At 45.6% G+C, this 22,500-nt stretch overlaps 1 protein-coding gene across 1 annotated transcript in view; it reads right to left on the bottom strand.

The window, feature by feature from the left end:
- LOC133004538 (nucleolar protein 4-like) overlaps positions 1-22,500 on the bottom strand; it is a 107,467-nt gene that overhangs the window by 59,075 nt on the left and 25,892 nt on the right. Inside the window, exon 5 of the mRNA XM_061074003.1 lies at positions 9,789-9,846. Within this exon, the coding sequence (XP_060929986.1) occupies positions 9,789-9,846 (58 nt within the window). The remainder of the gene's footprint in view (positions 1-9,788; positions 9,847-22,500) is intronic.

Raw genomic sequence — 22,500 nt, 5'->3', positions numbered from 1 at the left:
GGTTAAATGTGAGTTAGTGTTGTTAAACTGAATCTGTTTCATAAAGAGGCAGCTGAGGCAACATGTGAGCCAGGAAAGTGCTGAGTCAGCTCACGTCCCAGAGACAGGGTCTGTCCCACTCTCTGCAGGAAGAGCAACATGTGGGACAGAAGGAATCTCCACATGTGGACTGAAACCTCCTCCAGGAGAAAGAGAGGAAGGCGTCGGTGGAACCTGAGCTCTGCCAACACACAACCTGAGATAAGGAAATTCCAGAGGAGTTCATTCCAACACTGAACCTGAAAATCCTGAGCGGTCTCTGCTAATCATTGACTCTCGAAGGGAGTGGGAGCTGTCGTAAAGTGTTAAATCAACAAGTTTCTGCTCCACAGACCCGGTGGAGGGTGAGGAGTCGAGAACATGAACCTCAGTCAGTGGATCAGTCCTCTGTCTGTCCCCAGCAGCCACTGGGACAGGGACACTGCAGATTACTGGAGTGTCCAACACTGAGCCACACTTAATCCAGTCAGTCACAAATCTCCACCCCCCCCCCAAGCAGCACGATTAACCCCTTTCCCCTGCAGGACGCAATCCTGGGCAAACACAGGCCGGATTAATCCAGGAAGAGGTCACTGCTGGACCCGGCGTGTTTCACCCTGCAAACACATCAGCAACACAACCCAGCTGACGTCAGTCTACACAACCTGGAGGACGACTCTGGACCAGGCGTCTCAAACCAGAGGTCAACATCTGCACCGAGACACGGAGCTACACTTCAAACTGTGTTCAGAAGGTTTTCATGTGTGTGTTCAACCAAAGTGACTGTGAGCAGAAAACTAAACTAAAGCAACATTTCAAGATATTATATTTAAAATGTTCCAAACCAGAGTCAGAAGAGAAAGAAAAGACATTAGAAGAGTTTTTCTTTCCCAACATAAATCTAATTCTCTGTTTGAAATGTTCACATGGAAGCTTCTGGGTAAAAAGTTCTTAATTCAGTGCTGAGAAGAAGGACTGTGATAGGTTCTTTACCAGAAAGGCAGCTTCAACACTTCAACACCCAGAATGCACCAGGCTTGTCTCCCACTGGACGGGATCCACCGGTGGTTCAGGTCCCGTTGGTTCTACTGGAGAACGACTTCCAGTCATTAATATGGATCATCACATTATCCATAGTATATGAAGATGCTGATAACGGATAATGAATCTCACAAATCTATTACCAGGAATTATCCAAATTAATATTTGACCCAACTGGAAAAGTCCATAGATTTTGTCTTGTGATTTAAAGCTCTGACTCACAGACTGGGAGGTTCAGATGGTTGAGTCGTCTCTCTCTCCTCCAGCTGCCTCATGACCAGGAGAGAGAGACTGGCCCGGAGGAAGAGGAGGAGGAGGAGCTGAGGAGGAGGTGAGGGCTTCAGGGAGAGGAAGAGCGTAGGAGGAGCGGAGGAGGAGCTGAGGAGGAGCGGAGGAGGAACTGAGGAGGAGCTGAGGAGGAGCAGAGGAGGAGCAGAGGAGGAGCTGAGGAGGAGCAGAGGAGGAGCAGAGGAGGAGCTGAGGAGGAGCAGAGGAGGAGCAGAGGAGGAGCAGAGGAGGAGCTGAGGAGGAGCTGAGGAGGAGCTAAAGAGGAGCAGAGGAGGAGCAGAGGAGGAGCAGAGGAGGAGCAGAGGAGGAGCAGGAGTTCAGCTCCGGCTGCAGTACAGAGCTGATCTCTGGGGACTCTCTGGTTCCAGTGGTTGAGCACTGAGCACACAGCAGCACTGGTCCTAATGGAAACGCTTCCTGTGGAACCTTCTAGAATCACAGACACAATACTTTTATACTGGGAGCGTTTAGTCACTATAAGCTATATAAAATAGTGCCTCTGCTGGTGGGAGGGAAAGCCGAACTCTTTCAAAGGCTCTGAAAACCTCGACCCTAACTCAAGATGGAAACTGCGTCCGGCACCAACACGTTACGATGCTGCTCCTGCTCTGAACCCATCACTGATGCTCTTTAGTCTCTGTTCCTGTCTGTGTGGACTACTGTGGTACTGTAGTACTGTAGTACTGTGGTACTGTAGTACTGTGGTACTGTAGTACTGTAGTACTGTAGAGTACTGTAGCACTGTGGAACTGTAGTACTGTGGTACTGTAGTACTGTGGTACTGTGGTACTGTAGTACTGTGGTACTGTGGTACTGTAGTACTGTAGTTCTGTGGTACTGTAGTACTGTAGTACTGTGGTACTGTGGTACTGTGGTACTGTGGTGTACTGTAGAGTACTGGTAGTGATACCAGCATCATGCTACCATAGCAACCAGATGAAGCGTAAATTACAAGTGAAACCAAACAGATCAAAATGAAACATGGAACAAACACATGAAGCTTCAGACTCAGATTCTTGAATCGAGGCTTAAAAATGATGATTTAATATTTGTTTGTGTCTCTACGTCGTTGTGAATCGAATGTGCTGAGACTTAAACTGGAATTTTATGAAAACAAAAAGCTGTTTATCTCCTAACTTTAAATTTCATTCTTATATGTAGACTTATGAGAGTGAATGTAATATTTTCATGAATGAAGTGGCAGCAGAGTTTTCAGGTGTTTTGAAGCTTTGCTCCGCCCCCCCCCCCCACGTGCGCCTGACACTTCAGCTTCTGTCGAGTTCTCTTAAACACACGTGATGAAACGTGGAGGAGAGGAGCTCAAACTGCAGGAGGAGTAAACCCCAGGGAGCTGAGGAGATGCTTCACGAAGAGGAACACAGAGGAACACTGAACAGCTGAAGGAGTCCTCACTGTGACCTGGAGGTGACCTGGAGGTGACCTGCAGGTGACCTGGAGGTGACCTGGAGGTGACCTGGAGGTGACTCGTGGGCGGAACTCCATGGAAATGTCAAGAAAACGCCAGGAATGTTCTAAATATCAGATTGTGACTTCACTCAGTGGATTCTCTCCTCGTTGATCTACGATATCAAAGCTTCTCCTGCTGCGTGAGTGTGTTTACATCCACAGATGTTGAGCCTCCTTGTTTCAGGTTCCAGTGTAAAGACCGAGGAGCGACTCTCTGCCTCAGGCCAGCTAATCAAACACAAACTGAGCTCATCAAGCACCGGGCGACCCAGACAGAAGCAGACGAGCGCCGACGTTCACAACAAAGAGCGACTGAACACACAGCGACCTGCAGTGAAGAGACGCAGGTTTGCATCGGTTTGACACAAAGAAAAGCAAAGACGTGACCTTCATAATGAAATCACAGCCACAGGAGTTTCAGTGTCTGACCATCATGACCTCGAGCAACGCAACACAACAGGCAGAGACGTGGGTGAGACCGACAACAAGAAACCACAAGAAACAACAAGAGACAACAAGAACCCACAAGAAACAACAAGAAACAACAAGAAACAACAAGAAACAACTAGAAACAACAAGAAACAACAAGAAACAACAAGAAACAACAAGAACCCACAAGAAACAACAAGAAACAACAAGAAACAACAAGAAACAACAAGAAACCACAAGAAACAACAAGAAACAACAAGAAACAACAAGAAACAACAAGAGACAACAAGAAACAACAAGAAACAACAAGAAACAACAAGAAACAACAAGAAACAATGAGAACTTTCCAACGAAACGAGACCAGCTACACAAGTCTCTGGAGCAGAGCGGATGTCGAGTGTGAACGTAGATTCTTTTTAAAACATCTCAGTGTGGACGAGGCCTGAAACTCCAGGAGTAGAGGGACCCGACCCAGGAGGAGGAGGAGGAGGAGGAGAAGGAGGAGGAGGAGGAGAAAGAGGAGGAGGAGGAGGAGGAGGAGCAGGAGGAGGAGGAGGAGCAGGAGGAGGAGGAGGAGGAAGAGGAGAAGGAGGAGGAGCAGGAGGAGGGTGAAGGGGAAAGGGGATTAGCCTCCCGGCCTCCTGCTGAGCTCATGGCCGGGTCAGGAGAACCCTGGAGTTATTTTGGACTCAGTGGAGGAGCTCAGCTGGTCCTCACTGAAGACTTATCCTGGAAGAGGCTGGGGGGGGGGCACCTTAACCCAGGAGAGGCCATGGCACCAGCCAGCGTCTGTGATGACTCAGCGTGAGGCCTGATGACCTTTCACCCTCCACCTGCTGAAGCACCCTGGAGCCTCCAGGAACCCTCCACCTGCTGAAGCACCCTGGAGCCTCCAGGAACCCTCCACCTGCCGGAGGACCCTGGAGCCTCCAGGAACCCTCCACCTGCTGAAGCACCCTGGAGCCTCCAGGAACCCTCCACCTGCTGAAGCACCCTGGAGCCTCCAGGAACCCTCCACCTGCCGGAGGACCCTGGAGCCTCCAGGAACCCTCCACCTGCTGAAGCACCCTGGAGCCTCCAGGAACCCTCCACCTGCTGAAGCACCCTGGAGCCTCCAGGAACCCTCCACCTGCTGAAGGACCCTGGAGCCTCCAGGAACCCTGGAGCCTCCAGGAACCCTCCACCTGCTGAAGCACCCTGGAGCCTCCAGGAACCCTCCACCTGCTGAAGGACCCTGGAGCCTCCAGGAACCCTCCACCTGCTGGAGGACCCTGGAGCCTCCAGGAACCCTCCACCTGCTGAAGCACCCTGGAGCCTCCAGGAACCCTCCACCTGCTGAAGCACCCTGGAGCCTCCAGGAACCCTCCACCTGCTGAAGGACCCTGGAGCCTCCAGGAACCCTCCACCTGCTGAAGGGCCCTGGAGCCTCCAGGAACCCTCCACCTGCTGGAGGACCCTGGAGCCTCCAGGAACCCTCCACCTGCTGAAGGGCCCTGGAGCCTCCAGGAACCCTCCACCTGCTGAAGGGCCCTGGAGCAAGGCTCTGAGTTCCTCTCAGCCTGAGAACAGATGGAGGTTCCATGACGTGACCTCCACATTCACACGTGAGGCCACTGGTTACACGCCTGGCACACGCCTGGCACACGCCACCGAGTGCTGGTCATACCGCATCACACACACAGACCAACACAAAGACACACACAGACACACACATATTGACACACACCCACACACACACCAGCACAATGTGTGTCTGTCACTGACCCACTCTGCTCCACATTCCTCCAGAAACATGAGGAATATTCATCGACTGCAGGAGGCTGGGGGGGGGGGGTTCCACAGGTAGATTCACAGTCTGTTATATACAGTCAGTTATATACAGTCAGTTATGTACAGTCAGTTATGTAGAGTGAGTGTGATACAGTCTGTTATACAGTCAGTTATATATACAGTCAGTCAGTGATATACAGGCAGTTATATATATACAGTCGGTTATATACAGTCAGTTATATATACAGTCAGTCAGTGATATACAGTCAGTCAGTTATATATACAGTCAGTCAGTGATATACAGTCAGTTATATACAGTCAGTGATATACAGTCAGTTATATACAGTCAGTGATATACAGTCAGTTATATACAGTCAGTCAGTGATATACAGTCAGTTATGTACAGTCAGTGATATACAGTCAGTTATATACAGTCAGTGATATACAGTCAGTTATATACAGTCAGTCAGTTATATATACAGTCAGTGATATACAGTCAGTCAGTGATATACAGTCAGTTATGTATAGCATCAGGACGCAGATGCAGAAAACACCTTCCTACCTTCACTGGTGAGAGATAACAAACATGAACGTTCTTCCTCCTCTCCTTCCTCTGCTTCCTGTGTTTCCTCTTCCTCTTCCTCTTCCTCTTCCTCGTCCTCTTCCTCTTCCTTTACCTTCTCCTCTTCTTCTGTCCTTTGTGGTTTGACCTGTCCCTGTATCCGCCCTCACTTCACGTTTTCATCCCCTCATCCTTCATTTCTAATGAGTCAGGACCCGGAGCGCGCACAGAGGGAGTGAGAGCGCGCTGCAGGATCCTCCGTGTGGCAGCCAGGGGGGCGGGGACACGGCCGGTGACGTCACAGAGAGGGGGGCGGGGGAGGAGAGAGAGAGAGAGAGAGGGTAGAGAGAAATGGACAGAACCATTCATCCATTCATCCTCGTCTCTCAAACTTTAATTATTGTTAAATAAGCCGAAATAAAGAAATGAAATATGAAATCGTTCGGTGACTGTCCAGTAAAAACACTTTTATAAGATAAGTTTTAAAGAAGGATAATTAATTAATAAGGATAAAGAATCTCATCCATTGATAAAGTCTGCTCAGTTTTTCTTTCTGTGGTTGTTGATAAATTCTGAGCCAATCAGATCGAAGCGATATGCTTTTAATTCAAATAAGTCATTGTTATTCTTATTCCAGCTCTGATGTTGTGTGATTCCTTTCAACGTGTAAAGCATCAGTGTTTTCAAAGGAGGAATATAAATACAGTTTATTCTTCTTATGCTTTTTCTTCTTATTATAATATTAAAATCTTATCAATGTTCAAACCACAAACTATAACCTGCATTAATTTATTAATCAGATGATAACAGGAAGTGGATCAGGTCAGAGCCTCACATCAAAACCTGCACTTCCTGTGAATACATAGTTTCACACAAATATTAACACTGAAATTCATGTGTCAGCGTTTTTATGCGTTTTAGGTGGAAAAGTTAATCACATGGAAGGAAAATTTCAAAAATGCAGCATTAATTACACTAAAAATCTAAAAAAAAGGAGACGATAGGATGAGATTTTAGGTGAAATATACAAAGTGTATTAAAGCATCTTCAAGCTGCTGGGATTTATTTCATGGATGAGCCGACGCACACTGACCTTTACACTGATCACACACAGACAAATATTTAAAAAACCCAGCAGCCACAATAAATAATCATGAAGCTGCTGCTAAGAGTGTGTGTGTGTGTGTGTGTCTGTGTGTGTGTGTGTGTGTGTGTGTGTGTGTGTGTGTGTAAGGAATCAAACAGACTTTGCCCTCTCAGATATTTACATGACACAGCTGCCACCTACAGGCAGAGCGTGGAACTGCAGAGGTGAACCCTATAAATTCCATGATGAATCACAGGAGCCTCAACAGCAGCTTGGACCTTCTCACACATGATGGATATATATGGTTATGAAGTTCACACGCTTTGGACAGAACATCACATGTTTACAGAGCTGCGGTCCCCCCCCGATCTGTGGCACCAGGAGGATGATCTTCATATCTCAATAAATCATATCTCAATAAATCATATCTACTTTTTCTTTTCAGGAAACAAACTCGTGAAAAGGTCTTTTCCAGCATCTTCTGGTCAAATATATGATTTCTGTATTCAACCTTCTTCTCCACATTTAGTAATTATAATAGACCAATTCCCAACCCCTCTCCACACACACACACACACACACACAGACAGACACACACACACACACACACACACACACACACACACACACACACACACACACACACACACACACACTCCCAAATATAATGAAATGTCTTTCCTCTGGAGGAAGCTGAAATAATGGGCAGAGAGGGGGAGGGGGGGGGGCATAAATGATAATGAACTGCCTCATTCTCCTTTTTTAATTCCTCCTCTGCTTCCCTCCCCCAACTCCCTCCTCCTCTTCCTCCTCTTCCTCCTCTTCCTCCATCACCTCCAATCTTTCTCATTTTGTTTTCACCCGGACGAGCACCTCCTCCTCTCTCGTCCTCTCTCCCTCCTCCTCTCTCCCTCCTTCCCTCGGCCACAAAGAGCCACCGCCCTGCCATCTCTCTCTCCTCCTCCATCCTCCCCCTCTCGTCTCCCACACCCATTCCTGCCAGGAAGCATCCTGGGTAATTTCCTCCTCTTATTGAATTGGGACGGGGGCGGATGGAGGGAAAGAGAAAGGGATGGGCAGATGAACGGATGCTCGGGAGGAGGGCTAATGGGGCCGCTCTCTCTCTCTCTCTCTCTCTCTCTTCTCTATCTCTCTTCTCTCTCTCTCTCTCTCTCTCTCTTCTCTATCTCTCTTCTCTCTCTCTCTCTCTCTCTTCTCTCTCTCTCTCTCTATCTCTCTCTCTCGCCCTCTCTCTCTAAAACAACACAGTCAAGACTCCGACCTTTTTTCACACACACACACACACACACACACACACACACACACACACACACACACACACACACACACATCAGGGTATTTGTGCAGATTCTATGACACCCGGCTCTCTGATCTAACACCTGATTGGTCGACTGAGGGACGGACTTGCTGCTGATTGGCTGAAGGACACGTCCATGAGACGAGGCATCAAACTGCCAACAGGCGACAACAAGAGCTTTATTTCTCTTATTTCTTAAGATTGATTATCAGATTATTAGATGACTAACATTATATTGTCATTGCTGATTTATAAATGACTTTATAGACGAATGTTAAGAATGTTGTGATGCCTTCATGACGAAATAATGATATATTTCCCTTAATTAATACTTAAAGTTAGACTGAACTAAGTGAAGTGAAAGCTGCTCTGAGCGACGTGAATCCTCGTGGTTCTGAGTCCCAGGAACAACCTGCTGGTCTGGTCCCAGTGAGAGATGTTCCTCAGACACTGAATCTCAGTTTTGATCAGTGGAACCTTCAGGATGTCGGCTGATCATCAACACCTCTGTTGAGACTCTGAGAAGACTTCAGAAAAGTGGATCACAGGAGAGAGACGAGTTGAAGGGTCGGACTCAAACAGCGACAGCAAACACACGAGAGGAGGAAACGAGTTGTAACGTGAACGATAACAACGACGCATCAGTGAGAAAAGAAGAATATGTTGGTTTAATTTCACATTAACATGAAAATGAGAATGAAAATCATGTCAGAATGTTAGCGTGAGATAATGAGATCGACACGGAGCCGGAAAACTGCCGGAGAACAACCGGAGTCACAGAGACGGCTGAGAGTGTGTGTGTGTGTGTGTCAGTGTGTGTGTGTGACTCTGTGTGTGTGTGTGTGTGTGTGTGTGTGTAGATAACGGTTGGGGAACACAGGGTTGAGCTCGTTCCAATTAAGCCTCAGAGCGTTGAGTTAACGAGCTGAGGAGAGAGAAGCACTGAAGAGCCAATTTGCTCTGGAATGTCAATATTCTGCATCTGTCCACACACACACAGACACACACACACACACACACACACACACACACACACACACACACACACACACACACACACACACACACTGAGTGGCAGCGAGGTTGTACAGGCTGCAGGGAACATAATGGAATGTGTTCCACCCCCCCAACCTCCTCTTTCTCATCCAGATGTTTGAAGCTCTACAGTTTTCTGGACATTCCCATGAACAGGTTCTTGTGATGTCACAGCAGGAACATGGAGATGAAGATGAAGATGAACATGAACATGAACATGAACATGAACATGAACATGAACATGAACATGAAGATGAACATGAACATGAACATGAACATGAACATGAACATGAACATGAACATGAACATGAACATGAACATGAACATGAACATGAACATGAACATGAAGATGGACTCCAGCATGAAGACAGATCTTCTCTCTCGTCTTCTCTCAAGTTTTTATTCTCTTCTTTGAAAAGTAGCAGAAAGGAGTTTTAAGTTATTTATACATTCTGTGCAGAGAATGTATAAATACCAGCGTCTCATATTTAATAAGCAGAGATGGTTTTGTGGAGTGACCCCCCCCCTCCCCCCCTGCAGCTGAAGCTTCGGCTCATTAAGGAGTTTTAATTGCAGAAGGAGACGAGTTGTGTGGGAGGTTCCTCTTACAGAGACATGAGTGCACCTCCTGGTCTCCTCCTACACATACACATACACACACACACACACACACTCACACACACACATACACAGACACACACACACTCACACACTCACACACACACACACACACACACACACACACACACACACAAACACACGCACACACGTACCTTGTTGCTCATGTACTGAAGCTTCATCTGCTTCATGTAGGTGGTGGTGAGACAGAGGAAGAGGAGGAGGAGGAGGAGGAGGAGGAGGAGGAGGAGGAGGAGGAGGAGGAGGAGGAGGAGGAGGAGGAGGAGGAGGAGAAGGAGAGGAGGAGAGGAGGAGGAGATTTGTTAGGTGAGAAAGAGGGTGAAGAAGGATCTGAGATGTTTACAGTTTTTCACAATTGTTAACACACGTTTTTCAAAACAATAACGGCTTTCTCAAAAATGCACACAGAAAACTCAAAACCTCACACACAAAATGCTAAACCTGACACTCCATTTGCAAGATGACTCTTTGCCATCAAATCTCTTCACTGTTCACAAAATGTAACTCGTGTTTTCATTTGGTACACACAGCCATATTTTCAAATGACACACACATACCATTTATTGAGTACACACAACTAAGCATTTGCTTGCACACTTCCAAGCATTTACAGCACACTGAAGTGCAAAATTGAAAACACAATCATCGAAATGGAACACACCATATGAATGACAATGACTCTGGAGAATTAGCCATTTCTCCTTTTGTAAACTGTCTCAGTGTAGGCCTACTTTTTGCATAGTCAAACATAAAACAGCACACAAATATGCAGCAAAAAAAGGTTTATTTCGGTACACACAGAGAACAGTACAGTACTGACACAGACAGCATGAGAATACAAGTTCAACACAGTGGGCTACAGTGAGACACTGTAGAAAAGGAACAATATTGGATTACAGGTACAATACATGAATGTTGTGCAAATTGTGTCGAATTTTCGCTTTTTGTGTGTTAACAACTGAGAAAAAATATTGTTTTGCAAAAAGTGTGATTCTGACATTGTGCTGATAGTGGTGCAGATCTGGGCTCATGTTTTGGTCCTTGAGTGTACGGTTTTGATAATTGTGTAATACTTTTGATTTTAGTGTTTATGCAATCACAATCGAAAAAAACTGGAAGTTTAAATCAGAGATGAAGAGGAAGTGAAGACGAGTCACTTCAACATGCAACAAAAACACAGGAAGTTCTCTGGAGGCTTGTTCTCATGAAAATGTTTAAACATGTGAAGATGTTGAGTTTTGATCAGAATAAAAAAATAAGTTTATAAAGTCTAACGAGTTTGTCTCTACATTCCCTAATCAAGTGAAGCTGCACCCATGTGTGTGTGTGTGTGTGTGCGTGTGTGTGTGTGTGTGTGTGTGTGTGTGTGTGTGTGTGTGTGTGTGTGTGTGTGTGTGTGTGTGTGTGTGTGTGTGTGTGTGTGTACTAAATAATGTCACTTTCACTTCTCGTGATTCTGCTAAACAGTCTCATTTATTGTAAATTGGTTCAGCAAATGTTTGGTGTTTCTATCTTTGGATCAGATGTAGAGATACTGACTGTATATTTAAATATAATCTGATTATTAGAATGAATCACTGTTTGGAATTGTAAACAGTGATTTCAATCAATCAATTAAATTGTATTTGTATAGCCTATATTCACAAATCACAGTTTGTCTCATTGGGCTTTAACATGGTGTGACCTCCTCTGTCCTTCACCCTCAGCAAGAGTCAGGACAAACTACTAAAAACCCTTTTAACAGGTGAAGACACGTAGAAACCTCAGAGAGACACATGTGAGGATCCGTCTCCCAGGACGGACACAAGTGACACAGATGTGTAGAGGAGAACATCATCAGGAGAAAGGTTTCAGCAGCAATGATGAGGGGAAACATTTTGAAGGATATCTTCAATACTATATGTGAAGTAGTCCTGCTGCATCACAGTCTCTGGTCAGCAGCAAGATCACGATCCACTATAGTTACGTTCTTCTGCACTTATTAATGCATACCATGAAATTATCGACCTTCTGGACCTTTAGCAGCATAACTAAGGGCAGGTCTAAGACAAGCCTAGACCAGCTCTAACTATAAGCTTTATCGTAAAGGAAGGTTTTGAGTCTACTCTTAAACGAACAGAGCGTGTCTGCTTCCCGAACTGAAAGTGAGAGATTATTCCACAGCAGTGGGGCTTGATGGCTAAAAGCTCTGGCTCCTACTCTACTTTTAGAGACTTTAGGGACGACAAGTAAACCTGAGTTCTGGGATCGGAGTGCTCTAGTAGGTTGATATGGAACTAACATCTCTTTAAGGTAAAAAGGTGCCATATCATTAAGGGCCTTGAAGGTGAGGAGGGGAATTTTAAATTCTATTCTAGATTTAACAGGAAGCCAGTGTAGCGATGCTAATACTGGAGAAATGTGCTCTCTTTTCTTAGTTCTCGTCAGGACACGTGCTGCGGCATTTTGGACCAGCTGCAGAGTCTTTAACGACTTGCTGCTGGAGCCTGATAATAATGAATTACAATAGTCCAGTCTCGATGTAACAAAGGCGTGGACTAGTTTTTCTGCATCTTTTTGCGAAAGGACATGTCTGATTTTTGAGATATTACGCAAGTGGAAAAAGGCGGTGCTAGAAATGTGTTTTAAGTGAGAATTAAAGGACAAATCAGGATCGAAGATCACTCCCAAGTTCCTGACTGTGTCATTGGAAGCAAGGGCAATGTCATCTAGCGCAGCTATATCATTAGATAATGTTTCTTGTTTGGGACCAAGTATTATAACCTCCGTTTTATCTGAGTTTAATAAGAGAAAATTGCGGGTCATCCAGGTTTTTATGTCCTTGAGACATGCTCGAAGTTTAGTTAATTGATTACTTTGTTCAGGTTTTATTGACAAATATAACTGGGTGTCATCTGCATAGCATTGAAAATTTACCGAGTGTGTCCTGATAATGTTTCCTAGTGGAAGCATATATAATGAGAATAAAATTGGGCCGAGCACAGACCCCTGTGGGACACCATGGTTAACTTTGGTGTTAAAAAAAAGAAAAAGATTTAAACGAGTTTAGGGCGGTTCCATACAGCCTTCGATTGGACTTCAGTGAAAAAGTATTTTGTTTGTTGTTCGACTCCGTGTTAAACACTCGGCACTCATTGTCCTCTATTCGTTTCCTTGATCCTCTAATTTTACAGAAGGGCTCACAGGGCAAAGCGAAATTGTGAAGGGTGATCATATGCCGTTTCGAGCCCTATACACCACACTCCCGGTCAAATTTAATTTAGCTGACGCTTTTATCCAAAGCGACTTACAATAAGTGCATTCAACACCGAGGGTTCAAACCCAGAACAATAAGAATCAAGAAAGTACAATTTCTTCAAAAATAAAGCAAAACTACAAAGTGCTATTAGTACGTGCCATTTAAGTGCTACTAAATTGTTAGTTTAAAAAAAAATAATAATAATTTAAAAACATTTTTTAAATTTTTTTATTATTTGGACAACTTCGGCAGGCCGGATTAAAAAGCCCAACGGGCCGTATACGTTGGGCCGTACTTTGCCCATGTCTGGTTTAGAACCTGAGATTATTTGGTAAACTGATCACGGGTGACAGACGTTGGCCAGGAGGCTGCAGGAGAAACTCTAACGTTGGTGATCACGGGTGATCAGTTTACCGTGTCCTTCGCTTTTTGTGTGTTAACAACTGAGAAAAACTGTAAACACATATTGACAGAACTGGTTTCTAGTCAGAGACAGTTGTACATGTTCTAGTTTCACGTCACGTGTTAGAAACCTCGTCCACTCGCCCACGCTCCCACTCGTCCACTCGTCCACTCGCCCACTCGCCCACTCGCCCACTCGCCCACTCGTCCACTCGTCCACTGGCCTACTCGCCCACTGGCCCACTCGTCCACTGGCCCACTCGTCCACTGGCCCACTGGCCCACTCGTCCACTGGCCCACTCGTCCACTCGTCCACTGGCCCACTCGTCCACTCGTCCACTGGCCCACTCGCCCACTGGCCCACTCGCCCACTCGCCCACTAGCCCACTCGTCCACTCGCCCACTCGCCCACTCGCCCACTCGTCCACTCGCTCACTCTCTCACTCGTCCACTCGTCCACATGCCCACTCGCCCACTCGCCCACTCGTCCACTCATCCACTCGCTCACTCTCTCACTTGTCCACTCGCCCACGCTCCCACTCGTCCACTCGCCCACTCGCTCACTCGTCCACTTGCCCACTCGCTCACTCGTCCACTGGCCCACTCGTCCACTCGTCCACTCGCCCACTCGTCCACTCGCCCACTCCCCCACTCGCCCACTCGCCCACTCACCCACTCGTCCACTTCACCACTCGTCCACTCGCTCACTCGTCCAATCGCTCTCTGGGAAGCTTCAGGACATTGTCCTGCAGTTGTCTCTCATGGACTCAGGAGGACAGACGTTGACCAGGAGGCTGCAGGAGAAACTCTAACGTTGGTGTTTTCACTTCAAGCCTCAGGACGAGTTCAGTGAGGTTCTGAAAGCTGCTTCACTTTAATCTCCATATGATATATTAATCTCTATATGATGGTTTTATATTCTACAGTCACTCTCTCCTCCTTCTCCTCCTCTGGAAGGTGTCTTCAGTTCTTCAGGCTGAGACGTGAAACCTACGTGAGCCTCTGTAGACGAGAGCTTGATGACAGAGAAGCTTCACACGTCTGGTTCACGCTAACAGAACCGAGCTTAGAACAAACTGAATCCATGATATCTGCTGCAGCTCGGTCCTGAACCCGCTCCTCATCAAGACACATGAACATCTGGATCTGCAGCTTCTCCTGAACCAGCTCATCATCAAGACACATGAACATCTGGATCTGCAGCTTCTCCTGAACCCAGACACAGGGACGTGTGGTGTCACAGAACAAACACTAGAGGTCCTTCTCGAGCTGGACACAGACAAACAGCAGCAGAGGGAGGAGGTGCTCGTCGGTTCAACAGCACAATGAACCACAGCACTTCTTCATTTTCACTTGATCTACTTTACAGCTTTTTATAAAAACACATTATGACTCCACCCACACGTCTTTCTATCATCTAACGACCGACCTCGTTAAGGACGTGTCTCACGTCTGGAGCGTCCACAGGACGGACACGCCCACGTGGGACAGGATCAATCAGTCTCAGCAGGACAGAGAGGGGCGTCACCATGGATCTGTGATGAGAGTCGAGTGCAAGCGAGAGAGATGGAGAGTGTGTGTTCCTCCAGAGGAACGACACTGTGACAACTGAAGAGACACAAAGCTGCTTTTCAAACTGAGGCTCCAGAGCTTTCATTCATATTGTAAATATTATATTTAGAAAAGAAAACTCCCCATTTACCAGCACACACACACACACACACTCACACACACACACACACACTCACACTCACACTCACACACACACACACACGCACACACACACACACACATCAGGATACTTCAGCTCAGACTGATTGTTGTGTCATCACTGGATCACACTCAGAGAGACAGCAGCTAATTGCCTGATTTCACTGTGGGGGTTCGGCCACTCCATGACAGGCACACACACACACAGAGAAACAGACACACACACACACAGACACACACACACACACACACAACCTTAGGCCCCTTTATCGCTTTGCAAAAGTGTCTCCCACTAAAGTTCAGCTGTGAATTATTAAATGCAATTAATCAGCTTGGACCAGGGACATGTTAACTGGCACAGGCAGCTGTGTGTGTGTGTATCTATGTGTGTGTGTGTGTGTGTGTGTGTGTGTGTGTGTGTGTGTGTGTGTGTGTGTGTGTGTGTGTGTGTGTGTGTGTGTGTGTGTGTGTGTGTGTGTGTGTGTGTGTGTGGGTGTGTGTGTGTGGGTGTGTGTTTCATTGCTCTGCTTATTACATCTTCTAATTTAATCATTTCTGTAACGTCCAAAGGCAACGTCATATTTACATTTTATAATTGTATGGTCCAAATCGTCCAGAAGCAAACAGGCGAACGATGTGTGATGAAATATTCAAAACACATTTTCAAATTTGCTAAAGAGAGAAAGTCTTCAAACTTCTTCCCAGGATCTGAGGCAGGATTTCATATATTAATATATTCATCCATTTAATTTAGAAATGATCCTGAGAAATGACTTCTTATTAAAACAGAAAAGGAGTTGGATGGAATCTCGTCTCCTCCAGTTCCTTTGTCTTCTACTGAGTCCACCCCCCCCCCCAGGTTTCCTTTGTTAAAAGCCGTTAATTAGTCTAATTGAGGAGAGAGACACTCCAATGACTCCTCTGTCTAATGAGCCACAGGGAGGGAGGTGGGGGGGGCAGGGAGGGACGGACGCAGGGGGGAGAGACGCAGGGACAGGAAGTCTGCAGCAGCATCTGGGAGGCTTTGGGGGGGAGAGAAACTATGGGATGCATATTTGATCATTTATATCATATAAAATATTTCATCAATATCGTTTAAAATCATTTCTCAGTGTGTTTCCTGGAGCGATACGCTCGCGGCGAGCAGAACAAAAAGACTCGACGCCGAAACGATGGCTGCACGGCGCTCGACGTCCGGTGTGACCCGCACTGAGGTTTAACATGGGAGTGGATGGGAGCTGGTGTTTAAGGCGTCGCTTTCCTCTTTCAAAATGGCGGCGCTGTGGATGTCTCCTGAAACCGACTCGAAGGCGTCGACACGTCTCAGCTCTCCAGCGGCAGCCATGTCAGCTGGAAACAAACTCAACCCGAGCGCTGTTTGGTGACGTGGTCGATCACGTTCCTGTTGATCATCTGTCCATCAGCGTATAAAGCCCGCCCTGAGCAGTTGATTGGTCCGAACAGCTTCTGTTCGCTCATAGTCCCCCCCCAACGGAGCGACGCCAGACCCAACTTCCCGACCTCAAATGTTGTGGGCGGGGCTAAATTCGTCTGGTACCCAGGTTATTCCAGTTAATCCAGATTAGACTTGATGGGAAAACCAGTTTGTCTGCAGCCAGGTTCTCTGGCTCTTTGCTGACACCTGGTGGTCAAACACTGTTACTGTTTCTACTTGGATCATTTTATACATCGAACACTCGTCTAGTCAGAGAAAAGAAGGGGATGCAAATCTCAGCAGTTATTGAAATACATAACGGTCAAATGATGCATCACAATGCAGCTGTATTTCTCTAGATCTATAAACCAACCCTGTGACTGGACGTGTTTGACTCCAGAGTTTCTGAGGCTCATTTAAACATCATGATGAATCACATTGTACGGCTCAGTCCCAGGAGACGCTCCCAGTCAGGACTCAGTGTGAAAGATCTGGATTCATGATCCCACACCGTCCATTAGTAACTAAATACATGATCCTAAGTTTGTTATCTACATCATAACATCACAATAAAACATGAACTGTGAACCAGTTCATCTTCATGGGTATGAACTGGACTTTGAACTGGTTTCTAGAGTGAACTGGTTCCACAGGGAAGAGGAGGAGCCTGAGAACAGTGAGGAGGAGGAGCCTGAGAACAGGGAGCAGTCAGACTCCATTTTCACCTGGACGAGCAGAAGGAAGGAAAGTGAGCAGGTGAGTGTGAACACAACTTTCTGAAAGTTTTACTGTCTCACTCTCACACCTGCTGTTAACATCCGTCTGCTGATCACATGACTCTAAGTTTGTCAGTTCACACCTGGTGACAGACGTCATGTGATCGGATCCCAGAGACAGATGTGAACAGCAGGTCTGGATCAAAGAAACTTCAAAGGACTAATTAACAGAGTTAACTCACAGTTTCACTTTTTATCTTCATCTGTTCATCAAGTGTTTAATAACACAACGTGTTTTCACAATCATACGTTACAGCAGTGGTCACCAACCAGTGGAGAGTCTTCACTGTGGATCCCAGTAAAGCTCTGGACTCACTGACTGAGGTGTGAGGAACATCAACCTGCAGAGCCAGGTACACACACACACACACACACACACACACACACACACACACACACACACACACACACACACACACACTGATGTGCTCTTAGTGTTACTGTCTATAAAGTTCTGTAATTCATTTCCAGCCTTTATGACGTGAACATGATACTAGATGTTGAGTTTCCTTCTCTTAGTGGCCGGGGGTTGAAGGACACATGAACTTTTACAAGCTTGTATTGATTAAGTTTAATGTAGTTGATTGGTTTGAGTGTAGATCAGGAAATGCTCCAGTTGCAAAAATACTTTGTTATTCAACGTTTGTTTATGGGTATGCAGGTTTATTGGTGGATTTAAAAATGCCATAAACCGATATGACATGAAAAGGAACTTTATTATTGTACTTATCAATAGTACATCTCCACACCCTTATTGACTGGTACTCTGAAACATATAATCATATGATTAATTTAATAATGTACTTATGGCTGAATAAATCAAGTGATTGACTGAAATATCCCAAATAAATGGAGAGAGAGGGTGAGAGAGAGAGAGAGAGAGAGAAAGAGAGAGAGAGAGTGAGAGAGAGAGAGAGAGAGAGAGAGGGACTCTTGTCCTTCCTGAGGTGATCACTGTATTTCCTTGTATACAATTATTAGTAACTATATACATGATCCTAAGTTTGTTATCTACTTCATAACATCACAATAAAACATGATCTGTGAACCAGTTCATGTTCATGGGTATGAACTGGACTTTGAACTGGTTTCTAGAGTGAACTGGTTCCACAGGGAAGAGGAGGAGCCTGAGAACAGTGAGGAGGAGGAGCCTGAGAACAGGCAGCGGTCAGACTCCATTTTCACCTGGACGAGCAGAAGGAAGGAAAGTGAGCAGGTGAGTGTGAACACAACTTTCTGAAAGTGTTACTGTCTCACTCTCACACCTGCTGTTAACATCCGTCTGCTGATCACATGACTCTAAGTTTGTCAGTTCACACCTGGTGACAGACGTCATGTGATCGGATCCCAGAGACAGATGTGAACAGCAGGTCTGGAACAAAGAAACTTCAAAGGACTAATTAACAGAGTTAACTCACAGTTTCACTTTTTATCTTCATCTGTTCATCAAGTGTTTAATAACACAATGTGTTTTCACAATCATACGTTACAGCAGTGGTCACCAACCAGTGGAGAGTCTTCACTGTGGATCCCAGTAAAGCTCTGGACTCACTGACTGAGGTGTGAGGAACATCAACCTGCAGAGCCAGGTACACACACACACACACACACACACACACACACACACACACACACACACACACACACACACACACACACACACTGATGTGCTCTTAGTGTTACTGTCTATAAAGTTCTGTAATTCATTTCCAGCCTTTATGACGTGAACATGATACTAGATGTTGAGTTTCCTTCTCTTAGTGGCCGGGGGTTGAAGGACACATGAACTTTTACAAGCTTGTATTGATTAAGTTTAATGTAGTTGATTGGTTTGAGTGTAGATCAGGAAATGCTCCAGTTGCAAAAATACTTTGTTATTCAACGTTTGTTTATGGGTATGCAGGTTTATTGGTGGATTTAAAAATGCCATAAACCGATATGACATGAAAAGGAACTTTATTATTGTACTTATCAATAGTACATCTCCACACCCTTATTGACTGGTACTCTGAAACATATAATCATATGATTAATTTAATAATGTACTTATGGCTGAATAAATCAAGTGATTGACTGAAATATCCCAAATAAATGGAGAGAGAGGGTGAGAGAGAGAGAGAGAGAGAGAAAGAGAGAGTGAGAGAGAGAGAGAGAGAGAGAGAGAGAGGGACTCTTGTCCTTCCTGAGGTGATCACTGTATTTCCTTGTATACAATTATTAGTAACTATATACATGATCCTAAGTTTGTTATCTACTTCATAACATCACAATAAAACATGATCTGTGAACCAGTTCATCTTCATGGGTATGAACTGGACTTTGAACTGGTTTCTAGAGTGAACTGGTTCCACAGGGAAGAGGAGGAGCCTGAGAACAGTGAGGAGGAGGAGCCTGAGAACAGGCAGCGGTCAGACTCCATTTTCACCTGGACGAGCAGAAGGAAGGAAAGTGAGCAGGTGAGTGTGAACACAACTTTCTGAAAGTGTTACTGTCTCACTCTCACACCTGCTGTTAACATCCGTCTGCTGATCACATGACTCTAAGTTTGTCAGTTCACACCTGGTGACAGACGTCATGTGATCGGATCCCAGAGACAGATGTGTACAGCAGGTCTGGATCAAAGAGCCTTCAAAGGACTAATTAACAGAGTTAACTCACAGTTTCACTTTTTATCTTCATCTGTTCATCAAGTGTTTAATAACACAACGTGTTTTCACAATCATACGTTACAGCAGTGGTCACCAACCAGTGGAGAGTCTTCACTGTGGATCCCAGTAAAGCTCTGGACTCACTGGCTGAGGTGTGAGGAACATGGACCTGCAGAGCGAGGTACACACACACACACACACACACACACACACACACACACACACACACACACACACACTGATGTGCTCTCAGTGTTACTGTCTATAAAGTTCTGTAATTCATTTCCAGCCTTTATGACGTGAACATGATACTAGATGTTGAGTTTCCTTCTCTTAGTGGCCGGGGGTTGAAGGTCACAGGAACTTTTACAAGCTTGTATTAATTAACTTTAATGTAGTTGATTGGTTTGAGTGTAGATCAGGAAATGCTAAAGTTGCAAAAATACTTTGTTATTCAATGTTTGTTTATGGCTCTGCAGGTTTATTGGAGGATTTAAAAATGCCATAAACCAATATGACATGAAAAGGAACTTGTACTGTACTTGTACATTAGTACACCTCCACACCCTTATTGACTGGTACCCTAAAACATATAATCATATGATTCATTTAATAATAGTGTACTCTAATAATGTAGTAATGGCTGAATAAATCAAGTGATTGACAGTAATATCCCAAATTAATGGAGGCTTCCTGAGGTCACCTGTCAGGAGACAGAGAGACAGAGAGACTCTGATAGGATCACTGTATTTCCTTGTATATAAGAAGTCCTGTGTACTCAAATAAATACCAGTACTACAAACTATGAAGCCCTGCATCTATTTCACAATAAATACATTTAAAAATAAATGAATTGATTCAGTCGACAGAAACGCTGGAGTGCTTTTATTTTGAAATGGGTCGGCTACAGGAAGTGCTCAACAGGTGAAAGATCATTTCACTGAGTTCTGCTGTAAACTGAGCGCAGAACCAGAAGGAAATAGACCAGACCTTGAATATCTAGAAGAACAGCGCGGCCTGAACCACAACTGAGCCGCAGCCGGCCCGGTGCAACATGGACGAGGACACTTCAGAGCAAGTTGGACCCTCACACACAAAGTAAGAGACCTGCTACAAACATGTGAAGCTCCAACCTGAATCCTCAGAGAATGAACCAGTGAATGATGTGTTCTGAATAAAAACATGTTTGTGTTTGCAGAGGTCAGGACCAGAGACTGAGAGCAGAGTCTCCAGGGTCCTGCTGTCTGTCTCTGAAGAGTGACTGGTCCAAAGATTATCCTCCAAACTTCAGTAATGAACCTGGACCCTCACACACAGAGTAAGAACCTGTTTCTACTGTGACCTGCTCTGAAGAGGATCTAGTTTCCTCTAGTGTGGCCCCTGCATTAGGACACAGCTTCATGAAGTTGGTGACTAATCTCTCAGAATCACTCAAAGAGCTCAGACCTCCACCAAGAACCAACACGCTCCTTATGAAACCACTTTGAAATCCACTAGAGACTCATTTTGATTTGGATCTGCACCAAATTCCACACACTGGTAAACATCAGTCCTCTGAACATGTATGTGAAAGAGGACCCCCCCCCCCCGATCTGGTTCACAGACCACAACCTTCCACCAAGTTCACTGGTAATCTGTTGTTTTTTATAATCCCACTAACGAACCAACCAACACACAAACATACTGGGTGAAAACAAAACCTCCTTGACAGAAGTGATGACAACCTGTGACTGTGACATGTGAGTTATCAGGACATGTCTTCACAGGGAGAGGAAGAGGAGGAGTCATGTTTCTGAGGAGGAGCAGTCGTCCTGCTGTGCTTCGTGTCAGGACGTCCTGAAGGATCCAGTCTCCACCAGCTGTGGACACTGGTTCTGCAGACAGTGCATCATCTCATACTGGGACCAGTCTGGTTCTTCAGGAGACTCCTCCTGTCCCCAGTGTGGACAAAGATCCAGATCAGGAGCTGGAGGTCAGACAGCCGGTCAGAGCAGCACTGTACATGTGTCTGCTGATGTCTTCACTTCTGACAACAGCACATGTGGTTTTATTTTGTTCCTTCATACAGCATCAACATTTAACATCGTTAGAAAAGCACAAAGTGAAAAAGCTTTTATTTTCTGTAGTTTTTCTGTATCTGATGAAAACAATCAGCAGATTCTCAGATTCTCTGTCTCTGACATTGTTTCTTGTCTTTCAGCAGATCGTGGTCTGCAGGAGGTTTTAGATGAACATAAGCTTAGTCTGAGGAGGAGAAGTGAACATGTGACTGAAGGAAGTGATGCAACAGGAAGTAGAACCCTCCTCAACAGGATCTACACTGAGCTCTACATCACAGAGGGACAGAGTGAAGAGGTTAATACTCAACATGAGGTGAGGCAGCTTGAGACGGCTTCCAAGATGAAGATCCTCCACGACACTCCCATCAGGTGCCACGACATCTTTAAAGCCTCCACTGACCAGCAGAGCCGCATCAGAGTCGTCCTGACCAACGGCGTCGCTGGCGTTGGAAAAACTTTCTCGGTGCAGAAGTTCACTCTGGACTGGGCAGAGGGTTTAGAGAACCAGGATGTGGGTCTGCTGACTGTGCTTTCGTTCAGGGAGCTGAACCTGGTGAAGGACCAGCAGCACAGTCTC

Source organism: Limanda limanda, chromosome 7 (genome assembly GCF_963576545.1).
Source record: "Limanda limanda chromosome 7, fLimLim1.1, whole genome shotgun sequence".
Taxonomy (NCBI): domain Eukaryota; kingdom Metazoa; phylum Chordata; class Actinopteri; order Pleuronectiformes; family Pleuronectidae; genus Limanda; species Limanda limanda.
This window is presented reverse-complemented; position numbering and strand designations above follow the sequence as displayed.